Raw genomic sequence first — 17,750 nt, forward strand, 5'->3', positions numbered from 1 at the left:
AGAAAGGACAGGGGACAAGGTAATTGCTAGAGAGACTGATGGACAAGACGACAGCACCTGTCATGCCCCGGGGGGTAGGGGGGGGCAGATGAGCTCTATTGCATTACTTCCACCTCAGCACAGCACCTCATTTACTAGCTGATCAGGCAGAACTAAATATTTTAATTATCGTTCTTAATCCTGCATGGGGTCACTTGAAAACCCAGGGCTCTAAAAATCTAATTGTCACTGCTTACCAGAAATGCCATCATCACTTTGAGGAACTGAAACAGGGCCAAACACGAAGCTGTTTTTTCCATTTTCCTAAAGTACTGTCCCTCAGCCAGAACCGGGCATGCATCTGCCCGTGTCCAGGGCAGTACATTCAATGACGCCCAAGGACACCTGGGATCCCTGCCCTGCCTCGGAGCTCACGTATGGACGGGAACTGAAAGAAGAGAAGAGGGGTGGATTTAGGAGGTAGAGAAACAACAACTCTAAACCACAGCAGACAGCACCATCTAAACCTCAATGTAGTGTTCCATGAGCCTAGATAGCACCTAAGTGAAGAGACAGGAAGTAGTCCCTCTCCCAGTAAGAAGGGGTGGTATGAGGTTGTGGCAGATTTTCATCCATCTATGACTAAGACTTCTTTTCCTCTCAGCTCCTGCCCCTACGCCTCCCTCCTTCACTGTCCTGGGTGTCAGTGTGACATCCCGGCAGGAGCCGTGGCTGCAACTGGCCGCTGCAGTCACACTCTGGGGAGCAGAGCTGCTGGGACTCTACTGTAGGGCTTCTACATGGTTCCACTGTGTGGCACTATCTCCTGGGTCGACCTGAACTTACAAGGACGTGAGAAAACCATGTGGAGTCAAATCGTAGAGCCTAGTGAGCAGGAGCCGTGCCCACTATCCTCAATGCCCACTGGTGATAGAGGTGGACAGGAAATGGGGAAAACAGGTGTCGTTCATAGCTCCGTGAGCATCTGTCTGTCCTCGGTGTGAAAGTATGTGTGTTGTAAATTAGTGGTGTATTATCCGTGTTGACATGCTCCATGTGACTAAACTGTTAGTGACATGAATGCCATGTGTTTACATGTGCATGTGTGTGAGTAGAATGTGCTATAGTGGGTCAGTTTAAAGAGGTGACTAGTTGGTCTCACCTTTCCTCCTCCTACTCCCATTCCTTTAAAAACTAGAAAAATGTCCTAAACTATAATACAACCCCTGAAAAAGCTGTGTGATTTGGGGGTGAGGTGGGGGGGGGCAAGAGATTAGGGGAATGATATCTCCCCTAAAAGATTCTCTAAAACCTGAAAGTTTTATATCCTTTTCCTTCTTTGGTAAAAAATAAATAAATAAATAAGTAAATAAATAAAATAAAAATGAACCCTTTTAAAAGCACTCATTGGGCCTTTTGGTAATGACTCATTGAGCAGTCAAGAAAGGACAAAGTAAAAACACCACTTTTGGGTGGGGCGGCAGTATGTTGTGTTGTTTTGCTTCAATTGGTGGTGTGACAAGGTGTTCCGCCTTGGGGCGGGGGTTAAATAATCTACATATATAAAAGCCTAAGCGACCATCCAACCATTCGACCACCTAACCAGTAGCTATGACACACAATGACCACTAGGGGGCAGATGCCCAACACAGAAGCTGCCAAGCGACAGCAACTTTGCAGAGTTCCTCTCGCACTCCAGGATCCCTCGGGGGATGTTGGACTGCTGGTTTCAGCCAAATCTCCACAGGCCAGGCCAAGGGACCCCACCTGACAGAGGGACCCTGCTCACTCCACAGACGCCCTTCAAGCCCAGGCGCCACTCCAGGTGCAATGGCCAGGGAGGGACCAGGGACCGCTGGAGGCTGGCTCCAGGGCATGTCTGGCTCATCTAGCCCAGTCTCACCCCGCTGGCCACCTTCTAATTAATTTCCTTTCAATGCCTCTAGTAATAAAATAAAATAAAATAAACCAAAATTGGGAAAAGAAAGATCATGGTTGCATTTGCTAGATGACTTCCCCATAACTGTTCTGTTCCCAGTTAGGGAAATGTTTTTCCCTACTTAGTCCTTGCTTTAGCACGTGAGATCTAACTGCGTAGATTACTTTGTAAATGAACAGACTGCATCAAAGATTTAACATTTACGACTTCCCTCAGTAGTCCCAAGGCCAATTGGATTGCCTTCCTTCCTTCCTTCTTTTTAAATTATGAAATGTTTTGATTATACTGAGAAAGTATAAAGAATAATATCATGCACACCCATGGATCCACCACCCAGCTTTGTTGATTCTTAACTTTTTGCTATTTTTGCTTCAGGTACTTTTTCATAAATAAAACATTACAAACACAATATGACCTTTTTGCTTAAGGAGTTGAGGGCTATGAAGATTCAGCCAATATCAGAACCTAGCTTGTAGGATACTTAAACAGAAGAGTAGTAGTATTTTGTAAGAATTTCTTTTGATCTCTGCCATTCTGTAGGTTTACTACAGTGAGTCCAGATCTGAATTTATTCTTATTTATACTGCTAATGACTTCGTTCTTCCTGAATCTCAGTATTTGTGTTTCTCATCAATTCTGAGAAACCTTAACCAAAGTATTATTTAACTCCCATCCTCTCCTGAAATCCCTACTAGGTATGTGCTAGACCTTCTGGAGCTCATAATACTGGCGGCAGGAAGAAGTGTCCATAGACTATTGCTCTGATCTGGTGATAGATTATGGCCTGGACTACTGAGGTGGTAACGGGATGTTGAGAAGTGAGTTGAAAAACTCCTAAGAATTCAGAGGACACAATGGTAGTTCATTTCCTTTTTTAAAAAAAGTGGGCATTGGGGGCCTAAGTAAGATGTCTATTTCATGGTGAAAACAAATAGATCATTCTACCAGTCTCAGTGGGTCTCAGCATTTTATTTTTTTTTTGAGCCCCAACTCATCTAAGAGCTAAGACCTACTCCCATTAGAAACAGCTCATACCATCAGTGATTCTGCAGATGGCGCAGGAAGTAATTTACACAAAATGAAATGAAACAATGCTCAGGTAATTGCTCTGAGCCTTTCCATTGGATGTCCTGGCTGCCTCTTTGGGGAATCACTGATCCATGCAACAGAGAAGCATTTGGAGCAGAAATTCATCCTGCATCTAAAGTCGATAATATTAGGAAACTCGTGCAACATAATGCAAGTTCTCGTATGCCGCCCTACCACCTGTGCACAGACACCGGCTTCCTCCCAACAGAAGTGCCTTCACGTAACTCCAGGCTCGCCCCCCCATGAGGTGGCAAGTGAGCCCATTTGGGATGAATTTGAGTTGTGCGGACAGGAATACCAGGAATTCCAGCCAAGGCACACACAGGCCATGTGAATCAACCACACCAGCTTTCAGCAGCAAGAGTCGCAGAACAATCGCTCAGTTCCTCCCTTCATTTTTACTGTGTAGACCTGGCCCAGGACCTAAGAGCAAAGCAGCAACTCTAAGGAAGCAGCACATTATAAATAACCCAGAGGAGCCTTTTATAACAGCAACTGCCTGCTGATTTTGTGGCCTAACAGCTCAAGCAAAAAGGATATAAGTACAATATTGGGCAATGACTAATTACTCAAAATTTTGTGCATCAGCAGAAGTGGAACCTGCGGTTGGTGCTAATATTATCAAATGCCTTTGACGTTTAATAATCTGGTAGCTCTGGGTTATTTAGCATGCCATTTTCACAGAGAACAATGATTTTATTTCAAGTGCCTCTCACTGAAAAAAAAAAAAAAAGCAGCTGTTAGGAGACGAACATTTGGCAGAAAATACTTCAGCGGAATCATTTGGGAGATACTAAATCATACTGGATTAACTGTTTTCTGTCTAGCATCGTGGAGTCACGAAGAAGAAAGATCGCTGACCACAGAAGACAAGGCCAGCCTTTAGAACCCAGTGAATCACTAACAGACATTTTAGTTTTAAGTGCCATTTATTCACCAATATATAAAGTTATTTCTATACAAAGCTTCCATTAATATTGCCTGAAGAATGGGCCTTTTTTATTCCAGTGTTAGCTCATACTCAGGATTCTCCTTCTCTTTCATTAATAATTGAATTCTTTAAATTATAGAATAAATTAGCCCACCACAGACATTTTGGCCAGAACGGGGCTTGTAACCAGCTGTAAGTCTCCGCAGGCCATTCTCCGTGGCCGGCCAGACAGAAGAGCTGTGCGGGTTGTGACTGGCAGTGGTCCTGCTGAGCACGTTAACCCTGACCCTGAACCTGAAGAGGGCTCCGGGCCCCAGGATCCCCCCACTCTCAGGTTGCCAGAGGAGGGCCGAATCCCAGGTTGACAACAGACCTTCATGTGGTCTTCAGGCTGGCCAACCACTGGTCATACTGGTGCGACAATGGAGGCACAGTGACATCATGACATGCAGTGGGCACAGCCAGTTTCAACCAAAACACATTATGCCCAGAGCTGCTTTCATGTGGCCATAGTGATGTGGGAACATTTTTTACGTTAAGTAATTATAACTGAAACATGAACTTCTCCTCTTTTCTAAACTATCAAGCAATGTACAAAGCGAACAGCTTTACCTTACGGTCGGTTCCCATTCCTGGGTGGAATGGGAGATAGGTAAACATTTAAAAGGGACAGTTTTCAGAGATGGCTTAGGATCGCCACAGGGTGAAGCCCAGGCTTGAGCTGAGGGGGGACATGAGGTGCAGAAATGGGGTAGGTTAAGAGATATCTGTTCTGTATGTTATTTAGTATATTGAGACAATATGTCTACATTTTTTTTAACATGGCCTATTTATGCAAGTGCTAGCCCAAAACAGCTTCATCAAAATGCCCCGTTTCCATACTGGTGTGACTGGCCAGCCCAGAACCCATCCAAACCCAGAAGCTGAGAATGGACCCTGAGACACAAAATCAGGCCCCAGATGGATCCAACAAATGACCTCTGTCCATAGGGAACATTGCTGACTTGAACCAGGAGCCATTTGCCAGCAGTAATGGAGCCCAATCAGTCGGTGGTGCTGACCTCGGAGGCAGAACGCCACAACCATATACATCCATGTGGGTTGGGATGGGCGAAACAGTCGGTGGCAAGCTGGTGGGGCTTTTTTTGCCTTTGACTCAATTTTAAATCAGGTTGAAGTGATACACTTATTATGATCATCTGTACTCTTACAAATTATTACTAAATATTTCTGGGCACCAATAAATAGAGAATCTGGCAGTTCTGGGATGAAGTTTGATAGTTTTTCTTATTCTCTTGTAGTTGAATTGTAATCAATATAGTGTCATTTTTTAATACCACTTACACTCTTTCTGAGCAGTGAAATGCTGCCCTCAACATATGTATCCCCTCTCCCCCGCATTGATTTTGTTCTCGACCCCCCATTGACCCCTTTCTGTTTTCATCCATCTAAATGAAAGAAGGCTTTAGCCCCATAAACCTCGTTCCAGATAAAAATGCATAATTCAAGAGAAATACTGATGTCAAAGAAGAGAAGGCACACCAATTTGTGTCAGCAGTTGCTGTAAATTAAAGAGGAGTACAAGGAGAGTTTAATGTAATGTAGATTTGGAAATAAAATTAGAACCAATATTTAGGCAGTCCTCCGCCTCTTTTTTCCCTGCTGCGACATGAAGGATTGACTCCCAGCTTAAGTACCTAATGTAGTTCATTTTTCTTTTTCTGCTGTATTTTTTTCCCCCTCATAAAATGTTGCCTGTTTATCTTTGGCATCTAAAATCCGATCTTTTCACCTTCTCCATTCTTATCTCAGCAGAGTAGTCAGGAGGAAGAGTCAAAGTTTTCCCTGTACCTTCCACACCCAGCATGTTTGCAGCACAGAAAGGACCTCTGCTATACCAGTCTCCCTAGTTCAGCTGCTAAATAGCTATTAATTCTTCCTTCAGAACTGAGTCTCTCTAATGGGGGTGTCACCCCGTGGCTTCTTTTCTTTTTCTAAAGCTGGAAAGTAAAAGGTTGATAATGAACATGTCACATGTATGCTGAACACTCATGAGAATTCTGTAGCACTCGTGTTCCCCTTTACAGGAGTTACAGTGGGAAGCTTCACATTTAGTCCAATCAAACCGCCACTGTTCAGAATCTTCAGGTGGGTGGGGGGTCGTATTTGAATGTCCTTTAGAGCTAGTGTGTATTATAGTTGCCCACTATTTTTGCAACCACGGGATTCCCTAGCTTGATCCACACCTTAATCACTAAACTTAGTTTTAACAGATTCACTCTTCCCAGAAATAAATGCCTAAGCATTGTGATTCTCAAAGTGGGCCCCGGACCAGCAACATCAGCATTACCTGGGAACTCATCAGAAGCAAGTCCCGAGCTCCACCCCAGGTTTAAGGATCAGAAACTTTGGGGGAGGTGCCCAGTAATCTGTGGTTTCATAAGCCCTCCAGGCAATTCTGAAATGCACTCTAGTTGGAGTACCACTAACTTAGAAGATGAAATAGTGCCTTCATTGAGGACAGTCAGAGGTGTGCTACAGGTTTTATAAAAGTTACACCAAAACAGACGTTTCAAGCTCTTTGTGAGCAAAGCTGAAGGCCTCTTCAGGGGGCTGCTTTAGTGGAGACTGGCCTTCAACGGAGGGAGTGTCACTCCTGCCACCTAGCCATGAACTTGAGCAAGTTCTCGCACTTGGTTTCTCATCTGGAAAATGAAAGGCCCGCCCTATCTACCACACAGGATAATGAGATTCAAAATGAAACACGTGTACAAACATGCTCTGTCAACCAGAAAGCACTGTGAAAAGGTGACAGACAAGTCATTCTGCTGACAGGATGCTGACAGTCCGGGCACGGTGTCAGGGCAGAGCTGGGAGAAGGCCTAGCCTGGTCCATCCTTTTGACTATAGAATGACTGATTCTCCACCTTGCTGGATGTGCCTCAGATTCTGCCATGTAAGCCCACCGATTTATTTGGTGTTAAGAAAGGAAAACCATTGCCTGGTCAGTGGCTACAAGGGGCTAGAAAAATATATCCATTTTCAGACATGCTGTTTTCTATGGAAAGCTCTAGTGATCGCTTAGGGCACACATGTATGTGGGCACTGAAGCTCTCATGCCCAGAACTTGCCACACACCAGCAGTGAGTCTGTACTGAACCCCACCTCAGCCCTGTGCGAGGGAGTCATGGCCTTCGAGAAGGAAGCTAGGATTCCACTGCCACATATTAATCATTGCAAAGAGGACTTAAAAGAAAATACAGGGTGTCCCCAAAAAATATACACACTTTAACAGCTGATAGCCCAATTTTGAAAATGAAATGTGTTTTAATAAATACTGCATTTATAATTATCCAAAGTGTGTGTATACATTTTGGGGAGAAACCCTATATGGAGTTATGGAAGGAGATTTGCCTTTGGGTGGTATACAGATAGTGTATTATAGAACTGTATACTCGAAGCCTATATAAATTTATTAACCAGTTTCATTTCAATAAATTGCAATTTTAAAATATTTTTAAAAAAGAAAATCCCTCAAGCAAACCAAACCTATAGATACCAAGATTTACAAGCCAGAACAGTTCATGTGTCTGTGCTTGAGAAGAATGGGGGTGGGTTATACCTTAAAGGTTAGCCCTTACTAACAACTCCACCAAAGGAATTCTCAAACAGCAAGCTTCTGGTGCATTTATCATTGAACTTAAAAACGTCACAGCGTGTTCAGTGAACATATCTGGGCAGGAAGGAAGCTAACTCCGTTGCTTCAGTGATTATTGGGAATGCAGGTTTAGTAAGGAAACAGTTCCCCCCCAGGCCAACATGAATTTCACTTTTCACAAAAAGTGGCAGCTAGAATCAAGAGATAGGTATGAATCTAATTAGTTAATTATGATTCAATTATGGGATTAGACTATAAAATTATTTTGCTCAAAAAATGTGTACCTATTTAACAAATCTATATCGACAGAAAGCAGATTAGTGGTTCTTAGACATGGGGGTAGAATGTGAATGAGGAATGACTGTTAACAGGTACAAGGTACCTTTTGGTGGGGGACAAAATTGCCTAAAATTAGACTGTGTGATGGTTGTTCAACCCTGTGAATGTAGTCAAGAACACTAATTTGAATACTTTAGGCACATTACATAGTATGTGAATTATATTCATTAAAGCTGGTTTTTAATCAAATAGCTAATAAATTGTAGAGCCAAAGAAAATATTGTGCCTACTTAAAAGACAGAAATAAAAAGCACATCAAAACTTCGCTGCTGTAGTTTCATACTCAATTAATATGAAATATAAGGCAGAAAATATTTGCTCTTTTCGTCACAAGAGTACTTTAAAAGAGACAATCTCAGCCTAATAATTGAAATTTAAATGTAATAAATTAAAGTGGCTAGTGGTAAAAGCCAAAGTCATTGACATTTATGACATAGTGATTTGTCATGTTCCCTACAGATTTATTTGGGATAAAAATCAGCAGCACTTATACAATAATGATAAGAAAACTAGGTTCTCATGTCCATCATGATGTTCCTAAAATGATGTGTTTTGGGAAGGTTGAGGTTGGGAAGGATGTGATCTCATCCTTCTGATGCAAGTATGTGCTGATAAGAGGAGACAGAAATGTTCAGATCTGAGCTATGAAGCAGAGCTTTTGTCTGGTGTGAGCAGCACGTAGCTCAGGTAGATGTATCGGACAGCCCACTCAGTCTTGTCTCCCGAGGAGAGGACCTTTGCACTTTTCCTGCCTTGGGAAGAAGATAGGCTAGGCCACATAGTTCTGATCTCCTCCTAAAAGTCCTCATTCCAGGGTGTGGTTTGCCCATGGCTTACTGGTGGCCATGGAGACCTTAGATGGAGGTAAACAAGAGAGGAACAGGGTGGGAGATGTAGGAATGTCTGGTTCAGTGGAAAAGAAGCGGGGAGCTACCAACACCTGCCCAGTGTGCTTTGCAATTGAGAGGTTGCTGGTTAGGGCTTTGTCACTCACAAAAGCCCCGGATACTGGCAGTTCTTTGGGACAAGAGGCTCTACTTCTCTGTTCCTCAACCTTTATTTCATTAGTCACCACTCACCCCAAGGAGTGTTTTAGGATTCCCCCCCCCCCCCAATTGTCCTCTTCTCCCGTGAAACTTTAATATTCTATCTATTTCTCCATCTATCTATATCTGTTTATGCACCAAGGCCCTTTGGAGAGCCACCAATCATTGTATCAAAGATTTTTTTCACTACCACCTTCTACCTCCTGCAAGAATGAATTTTGACCCCCGGGGGACATATGGCCCAATTGAGAATGCATACGCTGGACAGAACGAAGGGTCTAAGCAGGGTCTTTCTCTTTCTATTCATACTCGAGTGAGTGGTGAAGTCAGGCACACGGAGAAAGTGAACTAGGTGACTCAGTGCCCATCACTAACTAGGATAAGCACCAACTTCAGGCTCCAACACAACTAAAGAAATGTCCTCCAAGATCACACTGTCCCCACACCATTCGTTCAGCCTCCCTGCCACCCTCCAGGCTCCGCCACCGCCTCCTCTCCCTGGGCAGCAACCCTCCTGGTGGAGGTGCCCAGGTCACCCTCTTCCCATGCCGTCCTCCAGCCCCTCCCAGCTCTAGGCCTCTCCCCAAAGCCTCGCTCATTGTTCTCCCTCAGTTCCTTCTCCTTTAAGCCCCCCACCCCCAACCCAATGAGAGCATGAGGTTTACCAGGCTCCCTCAGTCCTGCACTGTCTAAAGCAGTGGTCGGCAAACTCATTAGACAACAGAGCCAAATATCAACAGTACAACGATTGAAATTTCTTTGGAGAGCTCAATTTTTTAAACTTCTTCTAACGCCACTTCTTCAAAATAGACTCGCCAGGCCATGGTATTTTGTGGAAGAGCCACACTCAAGGGGCCAAAGAGCCACGCATGTGGCTCGCGAGCCATAGTTTGCCGACCACGGGTCTAGAGGAATCTTTATACTCTTCATTTACATTTTTTTAATATATTTTATTGAATTTTTTACAGAGAGGAAGAGAGAGGGAGAGCTAGAAACATTCATTGATCAGCTGCCTCTTACACACCCCCTACTGGGGATGTGCCCGCAACCAAGGTACATGCCCTTGACCGAAATCGAACCTGGGACCCTTCAGTCTGCAGGCTGATGCTCTATCCACTGAGCCAAACGGGTTTCGGCTCATTTACATTTCTTTAATGTCCTCCTCATAAGCTCATAAACTACCTCCTCTGCCCCCACAGAGGAATGGGTTTCAGAGACCCTGCCTAGCACATACAGATGGCCACTGCTAGAACTCTGCAGCCTTGTAACCAAAAGCTACAGGACCCTGGCTTCTGCCTCTTGCTGGCTGCGAGAGCGTTCCTGGAAGCCCTCACCCTTCTACTCTGCGCTGGGAGCACGAGGCAGGCACAGCATAAACCCCTTGCCCTGGGACTCAAGGGATCATTTCCTAGAATCTTGACCCTCCTTGTTCCTTAGAACCCTGTCTGGCCCCTTCTGACCCGGTCATGGGCTTTCATTTTCAAAAACATTATTAGCTCATTAAAGAGCCTCCAGATGACACATCTCGTCTATCTCACCTTTGTTACACAGTTCTGCTCCAGGCACTGGGCTAGGCCTTTGCACATACATTATCTAATTCAGTATTTACAATAGCCCTACCTCATAGGTCACAGAGAAGTTGAATAACTTGCCAGAATGTGAAATCAGGGCTCCAACACAGGTCTGTCTCATTCCAAACCATTTACTGCCTTGTCCCCCTTGAGAAAACATGTTCCCAGCTATGTAGAGAGGGGCTTCACTGTAGGTGTCAAAATAATGAATTTATCATTCTTAGAAGATGACACAGTTAAGAAAGAGGGGAGAAGGCACATTTTTACGCCAAGTTTGTTTGTTTTCCCTCTGAGCTGCTTCCCCAGGGATCATGACGCCACGTCTCCTGCCAGTCCATGGCTAGCCCGCCCTGGACAAAGAATTATTTTTACTTTCCAAGGCCGAACCACACACTCATGCCTCAACCTCCTGCAAACAGGAACAAGGCAGAAGCCCCATTCTTAAAACGTGGAAGCAAGAGCAAAGCAGGGCTTGCCACCACGCTGGCCTGAGTGTAAGCCACCTCAGCAGTTGGTATGGCCCTGCCTGCATGGGTGGACGGCAGCAGGGTCCCTGGTGGGTTTATGTTGTTCTCTCTGCCTTTCCTGAGGCCCTGGCAATCTTCTTCTTCTTCTTCTTTTTTTTTTTTTTTTTTTTTTTTTTTAAGAAGACATTAGCTTGAGATTTAGTCATGTTTCGTCTCATCTGCCTTTTCCCTAGCTTCCAAAGTCACAAGCCTGGCTGAGGAATTCAGGTCCACAGTGTAGCTTTTGGATGGCTCTGTGTAGGGAGAAGTTTTTAAAAGAAAGTGGGATCTACTTGTCAGATGGAATGCGTGAAGACATCGAGGAGGAATGCAAGGGCTTTAGCTGTAGGGTCCCTCAGCAGTTTGAGTGATGAGTCATCCAGTGTGGGTAGAGATTCCTAACAAATGAAGCCTCCTGATGACATAATTCTTGCAAGATCGTCTGAGATCTATTGTAACCGCCTGATTTCATCACATGGGGTTTTTCTCTCCACCCCCTGCCCCAACCACACTTAATACTCATCATGCCTTCCAGCTCATCCATTTTTCTATCATCTGGAATTTGACAAACTAAGACTTCCAGAAGTCTGTCTCATTGTCATCCCTCCTCCAGGGCACCTTGACAGCATGTGCTCTTCACCGAAGGCCAAGGACAGGAGCCTGCGGGAGGGTTCCTAACCCGGGCTCCCGTGTTCAGGGGAAACACGGTGCCTTCAATAGCATGCCAGTCGGCAAATATGTGTTGGCCTAGCTAATACCTGAGTTGAGTCTAGGGAAGACTCCAGGCCAAGGTATGTCCATGAATGAAGACTCGAAGTTCAATAAATGAACAGGAAGAACAGATGAAACTGGAAAAGTAGACTAGGGAGCTTTGTGTGCCAAGCTGAGGAGCTAAAATTGTACCCTAAGAAAGATGAGAAACATTCAGAGAGCTTTCTGGAATGGAATGGAAGTGAGGTGGCCATTTGTACAGCAGTGTCACGAATGGATTGGGAGGGGCCAGACTGGAGGCAGAGACACTGGTTAGGAAGGTAATGTGGTCCTCTAGAGGTGATGTGACCAGGGCAGTGGGAGTAGGGATGGAGATGAGAGGACAGATTTGAGAAATATATACATTGAAACTTGGCAAGCGGAGGTTAATTAGGCATAAGGGAGAGAGATATTCAGAAGACCCCAGATTTTCAATGTGGAGCTGCCACAAACTGAAAAGGTAAGAAGAGGTCTGTGTTCAGGGAGTTATGGATTCAAATCAGTCATGTTGAGTGAGAGTGCAGGAGGCTGGTGGAACAGACTCACAGGTAGATATATGAATCTGAAGTTAGAGAAAAGTCTGTGCTATGTATATGGTGAGTATGCATAACAGTTTAAACTATAACTACATAGTACTTAAGTCACTCAAGAAATTATGGGGAATGAGAAGGGAAATGGGCCAGGACAGAACCCAAGGGAATACCAGCATCAATGGGGCAGGAGGAGGAAGAGGGATTTGTGATAGAGACAAAGAAGGAAGGTCAGAGAGACACAGAGACCCAGAAGAACCATTACTGCTCTGTGCCTCTCCCCTTCCGAAACCTAAGCCCTCTGGCTGTCCTATTCCTCAGAAGCAAGCTCCTTTATATCCTTATCTCCCCACACAGCCTTCGCAGGCGAAAGCTGCTCCTGATCCCAAAGCTTCCAGCCATCCCTCCTCTACCATCCTATAGAGACTCCTCCACCTTTGAGGTTCATGCACTTCACTTATAGAGCCTTGACCTCCTTTCCTGATAATTCTGTTTTTCTAAGACTGGCATCGACATCACCATTTTCCTCTCCATTCCAATGCTACCATCATGCAGGATGAGCCATCACCAAGTCTCAGGGTTCTTAGATGCCCTCACCTAGTGACTCTTCACTTTCACTCCAGCCTCCCACTGCCATGGTGACTCCCAGGAAATGGTTAATACCTGGCACTACTTCAGTTCTGTGGGAATAAACCTCACATCCTACTCTGACCACAACCAGCTTTCTCACCTCTTTTCCTACTCTTGTTCTCACTTTCCTTAGATTTACTCCATTTTCTTCTGACCTGTTGATTCCCTAATGACCTCTCTTCCTTCCTTACCCAGGTTGGACTCTGGCTGTTCATCTGAAGTATTCCCCAAACCTTTGCTTCCTTTGCACCCCTATTCTTCCCTCACCCCTACCCAGGGCAACTCTCTTCTCCGAAAATGGGACCCCATACAGAGGGCCGTCATTAGAGATTCAGTCTTCACTCTATCGTCCTTGTCATTCTTCATCACTATAGAAAACATAAGCCCTTCCCATCAGGAAATGGGGCAATTCAAGCAAAGTCAAAAGCCTGGTCTTTCTTTCCCAAAATAGTTTCTCCACCTGCTCTATTGCTGGATTTCCACAGGTGTCCTTGGTGCCACTCACTCTTAACTGCCATTTACCACCTTTATTTTCACCTTGAGCAAGTTATTTAACCTCCTTAAGTCCTAGGAAACTGACTCTACCAGTACCACAGACCAGAACTTCCCAGAACTCAGGAGTGTGAGGGCCCTGGGGAGAGCAGGAATTTCAGAATGCCACATCCATTCTGTAAGAGGAGCTCTTCCTTAAGAGGAAATCATTGTGAGAACACAGTGAATAGTAGCCACCTGGGTATTTCTGTTGAAGAAGGAAGAATTATGCCATCACCCCTTTTGGCACAAAAATAATTTTCAGTAAAAGGTTAAAACCATCATGTTGTATCAATGAGAACGATTCCATTATTCCAAGAATGATTGATTGGAAAGTACTTTACTTGCAGGAAATCATAGTGATACAATACAGCTTCCACTTTCAAAGCACTTTCCATTAAAAAAATTATACCTATGTCTAAAAATAATTATACTGAAGATGTGAATCAATAGCCAAGTAATTTATTGGCACTTGAAAGCCCTGTGGTATAAACAGATTCAATACAATGGGACTAGCAAGTAGTTCTGGCTGTAGCAATCTAACCTCCATGTTCATGTCAAAACAAAGTGACATGCAGTTCAGAGAGAGTCACCTGGCCACCTTGGCAGAGAAGAACACAATGGAACAGGACCAACTGGTCAGGTCAACGCAAAGCACTGAGTGACACAGTGAGAGAGACAGAGGGGACAGAGATGTGGTCACTGCCCTCTGTTTTCAGAGTCCCCGACTGTATGCAGGCCTGTACACAGAATAGCACAATGTCCCAAGTATCCTCGGAGGAGTGCTGAGTAATATGAGCTAGAGAGATTCTTTCCAGCATGCTTTCCTTCCTTCTCGCCTTCCTGCCTGCCTGTCTCCCACAGCCATGTACCATGTGGTGTGATGTGAACAGAGCATGGAATCAACTGGGTCTGGATGCAAATTGCAGCTCTGCCACTAACTGTGTGACCCTGGACAAGTGATTTAATGTCTCTAACACTCAGCTCCCTCAAGTTCCAGGGGGCTCATTAATAAAGATGAAATGAGGTCAGTCTTGCGTGTGTATGGAAGTACCCAGCTTTGCTGCCTCCTGATGCAGAGCAAACAGTAAAGTTCACTCCTATCCTCACCCTTCTACTCCTCCATAAAGGTTCCACCCCTTTCTTGCTTAAATTTCAAAGCGTTTTCCCGCTGTTGGAGGGAATGTGACTTCTAAGCTAGCGTGTCCTGGTCTGCATGTCTTTGGGCGGGTGGCCCATCAGCTAGGAGCCTCCCCGCTTCTTTGTGGTTTTGGACTCAGAGGACCGACTGCTGCCCTCCTTATGGTAAGACTGTGGAGCTCCACCTCCGTCAATCCTCTCACTTCTGTGAAATGAGAAGGTGGAGACTTGGGCAACTGAGAGTTGATCATCAGCAGTTGTTGACTAAGCGCATACGTCTTTTAAGGATTGTATAAGGAGGTAGTCATTCATCAAGGAATGAATTCCATAAGCTTTCTAGCCATGCATAAGAATTTAACATGTGGGATTGCCTCAATCAAGATTCTTGGCTGAGGACAAAAAGCATCCTGTTACTGGCATGGGACCTGGATGCCATTACAATGCTGCCACTAATACTTCAGACCTCAGTTTTTCTGAAGTCACTGTCACAGCCAGAAAATGTTGCTCCCACCCCCCTCGGCTTTCAGATGGGTGTCACTGCCTGGTTTTTAATTGCAGAGGAAGTAGCCTCAATGATAGGGGTATTCCCAAATGCAGGAAAGAGCATCTACCAATTCAGTTCACTCCAGCATGTCCACTTAATTAAGAAAAAAAGGGAAATCATCCAGAGATTAAAAATAGACAATTTGAAAATTCATGAAGTGACTGATGGTGGTTTTTTAAACTTGTTTAGCGACATTTCTTTCCTGAAAAACTTATTTTAATAAAATTTTTATTTTTTTAAAATATGTTATCTATTAATTTTTTAGAGAGGATGAAGGGAGAGGGATAAAGAGAAAGAAACATTATCAATCAGCTGCTTGATGTATAAACAAGGGAAAATGTCATTTTCCTTAAAGCCATTCACTATCTCATGAGCTCACTCTGTTCCTTCCTCCTCCTGGGTCTTCTTCCTTCCAGCTTTACTTCTCTCTATAAATCTGTCTCATTCCATAAGGACTCCCTTCTTCACAGAGCCTGTCTTCAAAACCTTTCTTAAAATCCAAACTCTGCCACACTATTTAGCAGTTAATCCACAATGGGTTATACTCCTTCTCTGGTACCCATCACTATGCTGCAGCCAGCTCATGAAATAGATACATCAGCTGCAACTGAAAGTCTTGTAGGCCAAGGTCTCTATTAAGGCTGAAGTATAACTTCAAGATTTGTAATGAAAGCTCTTTTCGGGAGCGGGGAAGGGGAGAAACCCAGCAAACTAGGAAAAACTGGAAAATGGCCCTGAATGCTGTTAAATACCAGAATGATTTTTCAAAGTGAACTTGTTTAATTAATTTATCTAAAATGCATTTGTGCCAAAACCAGTTTGGCTCAGTGGATAGAGTGTCAGCCTGCGGACTGAAGGGTCCCAGGTTCAATTCCGGTCAAGGGCATGTATCTTGGTTGCAAGCACATCCCCAGTGGGGGGTGTGCAAGAGGCAGTTGATCGATGATTCTCTCTCATTGATGTTTCTGACTCTCTATCCCTCTCCCATACTCTCTGAAAAAAAAATCAATAAAATATATTTTTTTAAAATAAAATAAAATGCATTTGTTAGCCCTAGCCTGGTGTGGTTCAGTGGTTTAGCATCAACCCAGGAACCAAGAGGTCACTGATTCAATTCCTAGTCAAGGCACATGCCCAGGTTGTGGGCTTGATTCCCAGTGGGGGGAGGGGGAGGGGGGGCATGCAGGAAGAAACCAATTGATGCTATTTCTGTTATCCATGCTTCTATCTCTCCCCTTGCCTCTCTCTAGTAATCAATAAAAACATATCTTTAAAAGAAAAAAAAACAAAGATTAAAAAAACAAACAAATCCTAGTTACGGCACATTCTGCAAAATACCTGACCAGTTCTCAAAACGATCAAGGTCATCAAAACTGAAGAATGTCTAAGAAACTATCACAGCCTACAGGAATCTGAGATGTGATAACTAAGTGTAATACGGTATTCTAGATGAGATCTTAGAACAGTAAAAGGACATTAAGCAAAACTAGGCAAATCCAAACCAATATGGAGTTCAGTTAATAATATGTCGCTACTATCTCATTAGTTGTGACACATGTGCCACAGTAATGTATTTACAGAACTGGGTGTGGGGTCTATGGAAACTCTCGTCATATCCTTGGAACTTTCCTGTAAATTTAAACCTATTCTAAAATAAACATGTCGTTAAATATTTTTAAAAATACAAGTTTGGGGGAAAGATGAGCACATGCTTATCTCCACAGCTGTCCTTTGCATTGCAGGGTGCTGGTGACAGTTTTGTAGGAGCTTTGGCCTTCTACCTGGCTTACTACCCAAATCTGTCCTTGGAAGAAATGCTCAAGAGATCCAGTTTCATCGCCACGGTCAGTGTCCAGGCGGCAGGGACACAGTCATCCTATCCTCACAAGAAGGACCTGCCACTTTATTTGTTTTGATTGCTACTAACTCAAAAATAAAAATACCTGGAAATAAAATGTTCTTGAAGGTGGCCAGTCTTAATTAGCTGCTTACTATAAAACGTCTTCTCCTTTCTTTGCAAATATTTTCATTTACTAAGTCATCCTCAAGCTTTCATCTATTTCTTTACAATCATTAATTTCCTTGCTTTTCATGCAAGAGCTCACCAGAAGCAAGGACTCCGTGCATGACCAGGACTTGTACAAACATTACTACTACTCGAGAACTGGCAGGCTCTACTGGCAACAGATCAGGAACACTAGCAGAGGTTGTGGACAAGGGTCTACCAGAGCAGAAAATGTTCAACAAGGGAATGGGGGCTTATGGATTGGACCACTCAGAGAGGGGCAGCTGATATTCAGCTTTGGCTTTAGCATTGTCAAAGCTTCTAGTTTTGCAGGAGAAGCCAGAAGTTTTGGATGTTTATTGAAATCTTTGAATATTTACATGTCAGCAACTCATTTTTTTTTAATGTAAACACCACCTGTGGGCCACATTCAGCCCATGTGCTGAATAGACAAGTCACTGGTTAAGCCAGTATTTAGGTTTTTGTTTTGTTTTTAAAAATGCAATTCATGCATGTCCAAGACCCTTTACATGGGCTTAGCAAGTAAGATCAGGTGAAAGAT

At 44.0% G+C, this 17,750-nt stretch overlaps 1 protein-coding gene and 1 non-coding gene across 4 annotated transcripts in view; both read left to right on the top strand.

The window, feature by feature from the left end:
• The window catches only part of RBKS (ribokinase), a 70,479-nt gene extending 53,327 nt beyond the window's left edge, over window positions 1-17,152 (top strand). The window contains exon 8 of one of the 3 annotated variants that reach the window (XM_036434894.2): window positions 16,926-17,152. In XM_036434894.2, the coding sequence (XP_036290787.1) occupies window positions 16,926-17,099 (174 nt within the window). In that variant the 3' untranslated portion in view covers window positions 17,100-17,152. Of the gene's footprint in view, window positions 1-3,834; window positions 3,883-10,180; window positions 10,247-16,925 lie in introns of those variants that run through there. The other 2 variants (XM_045580576.1, XM_045580577.1) reach the window with 2 other exon arrangements.
• Window positions 1,368-1,503, top strand: LOC118717858. The gene has a single exon (XR_004987620.1). It is a non-coding gene; the product is annotated as a small nucleolar RNA SNORA21 (small nucleolar RNA).
• Window positions 17,153-17,750: the final 598 nt, after the last annotated feature.

The sequence above is a fragment of the Pipistrellus kuhlii genome, unplaced genomic scaffold (assembly GCF_014108245.1).
Source record: "Pipistrellus kuhlii isolate mPipKuh1 unplaced genomic scaffold, mPipKuh1.p scaffold_m20_p_13, whole genome shotgun sequence".
NCBI classification, from domain to species: Eukaryota; Metazoa; Chordata; class Mammalia; order Chiroptera; family Vespertilionidae; genus Pipistrellus; species Pipistrellus kuhlii.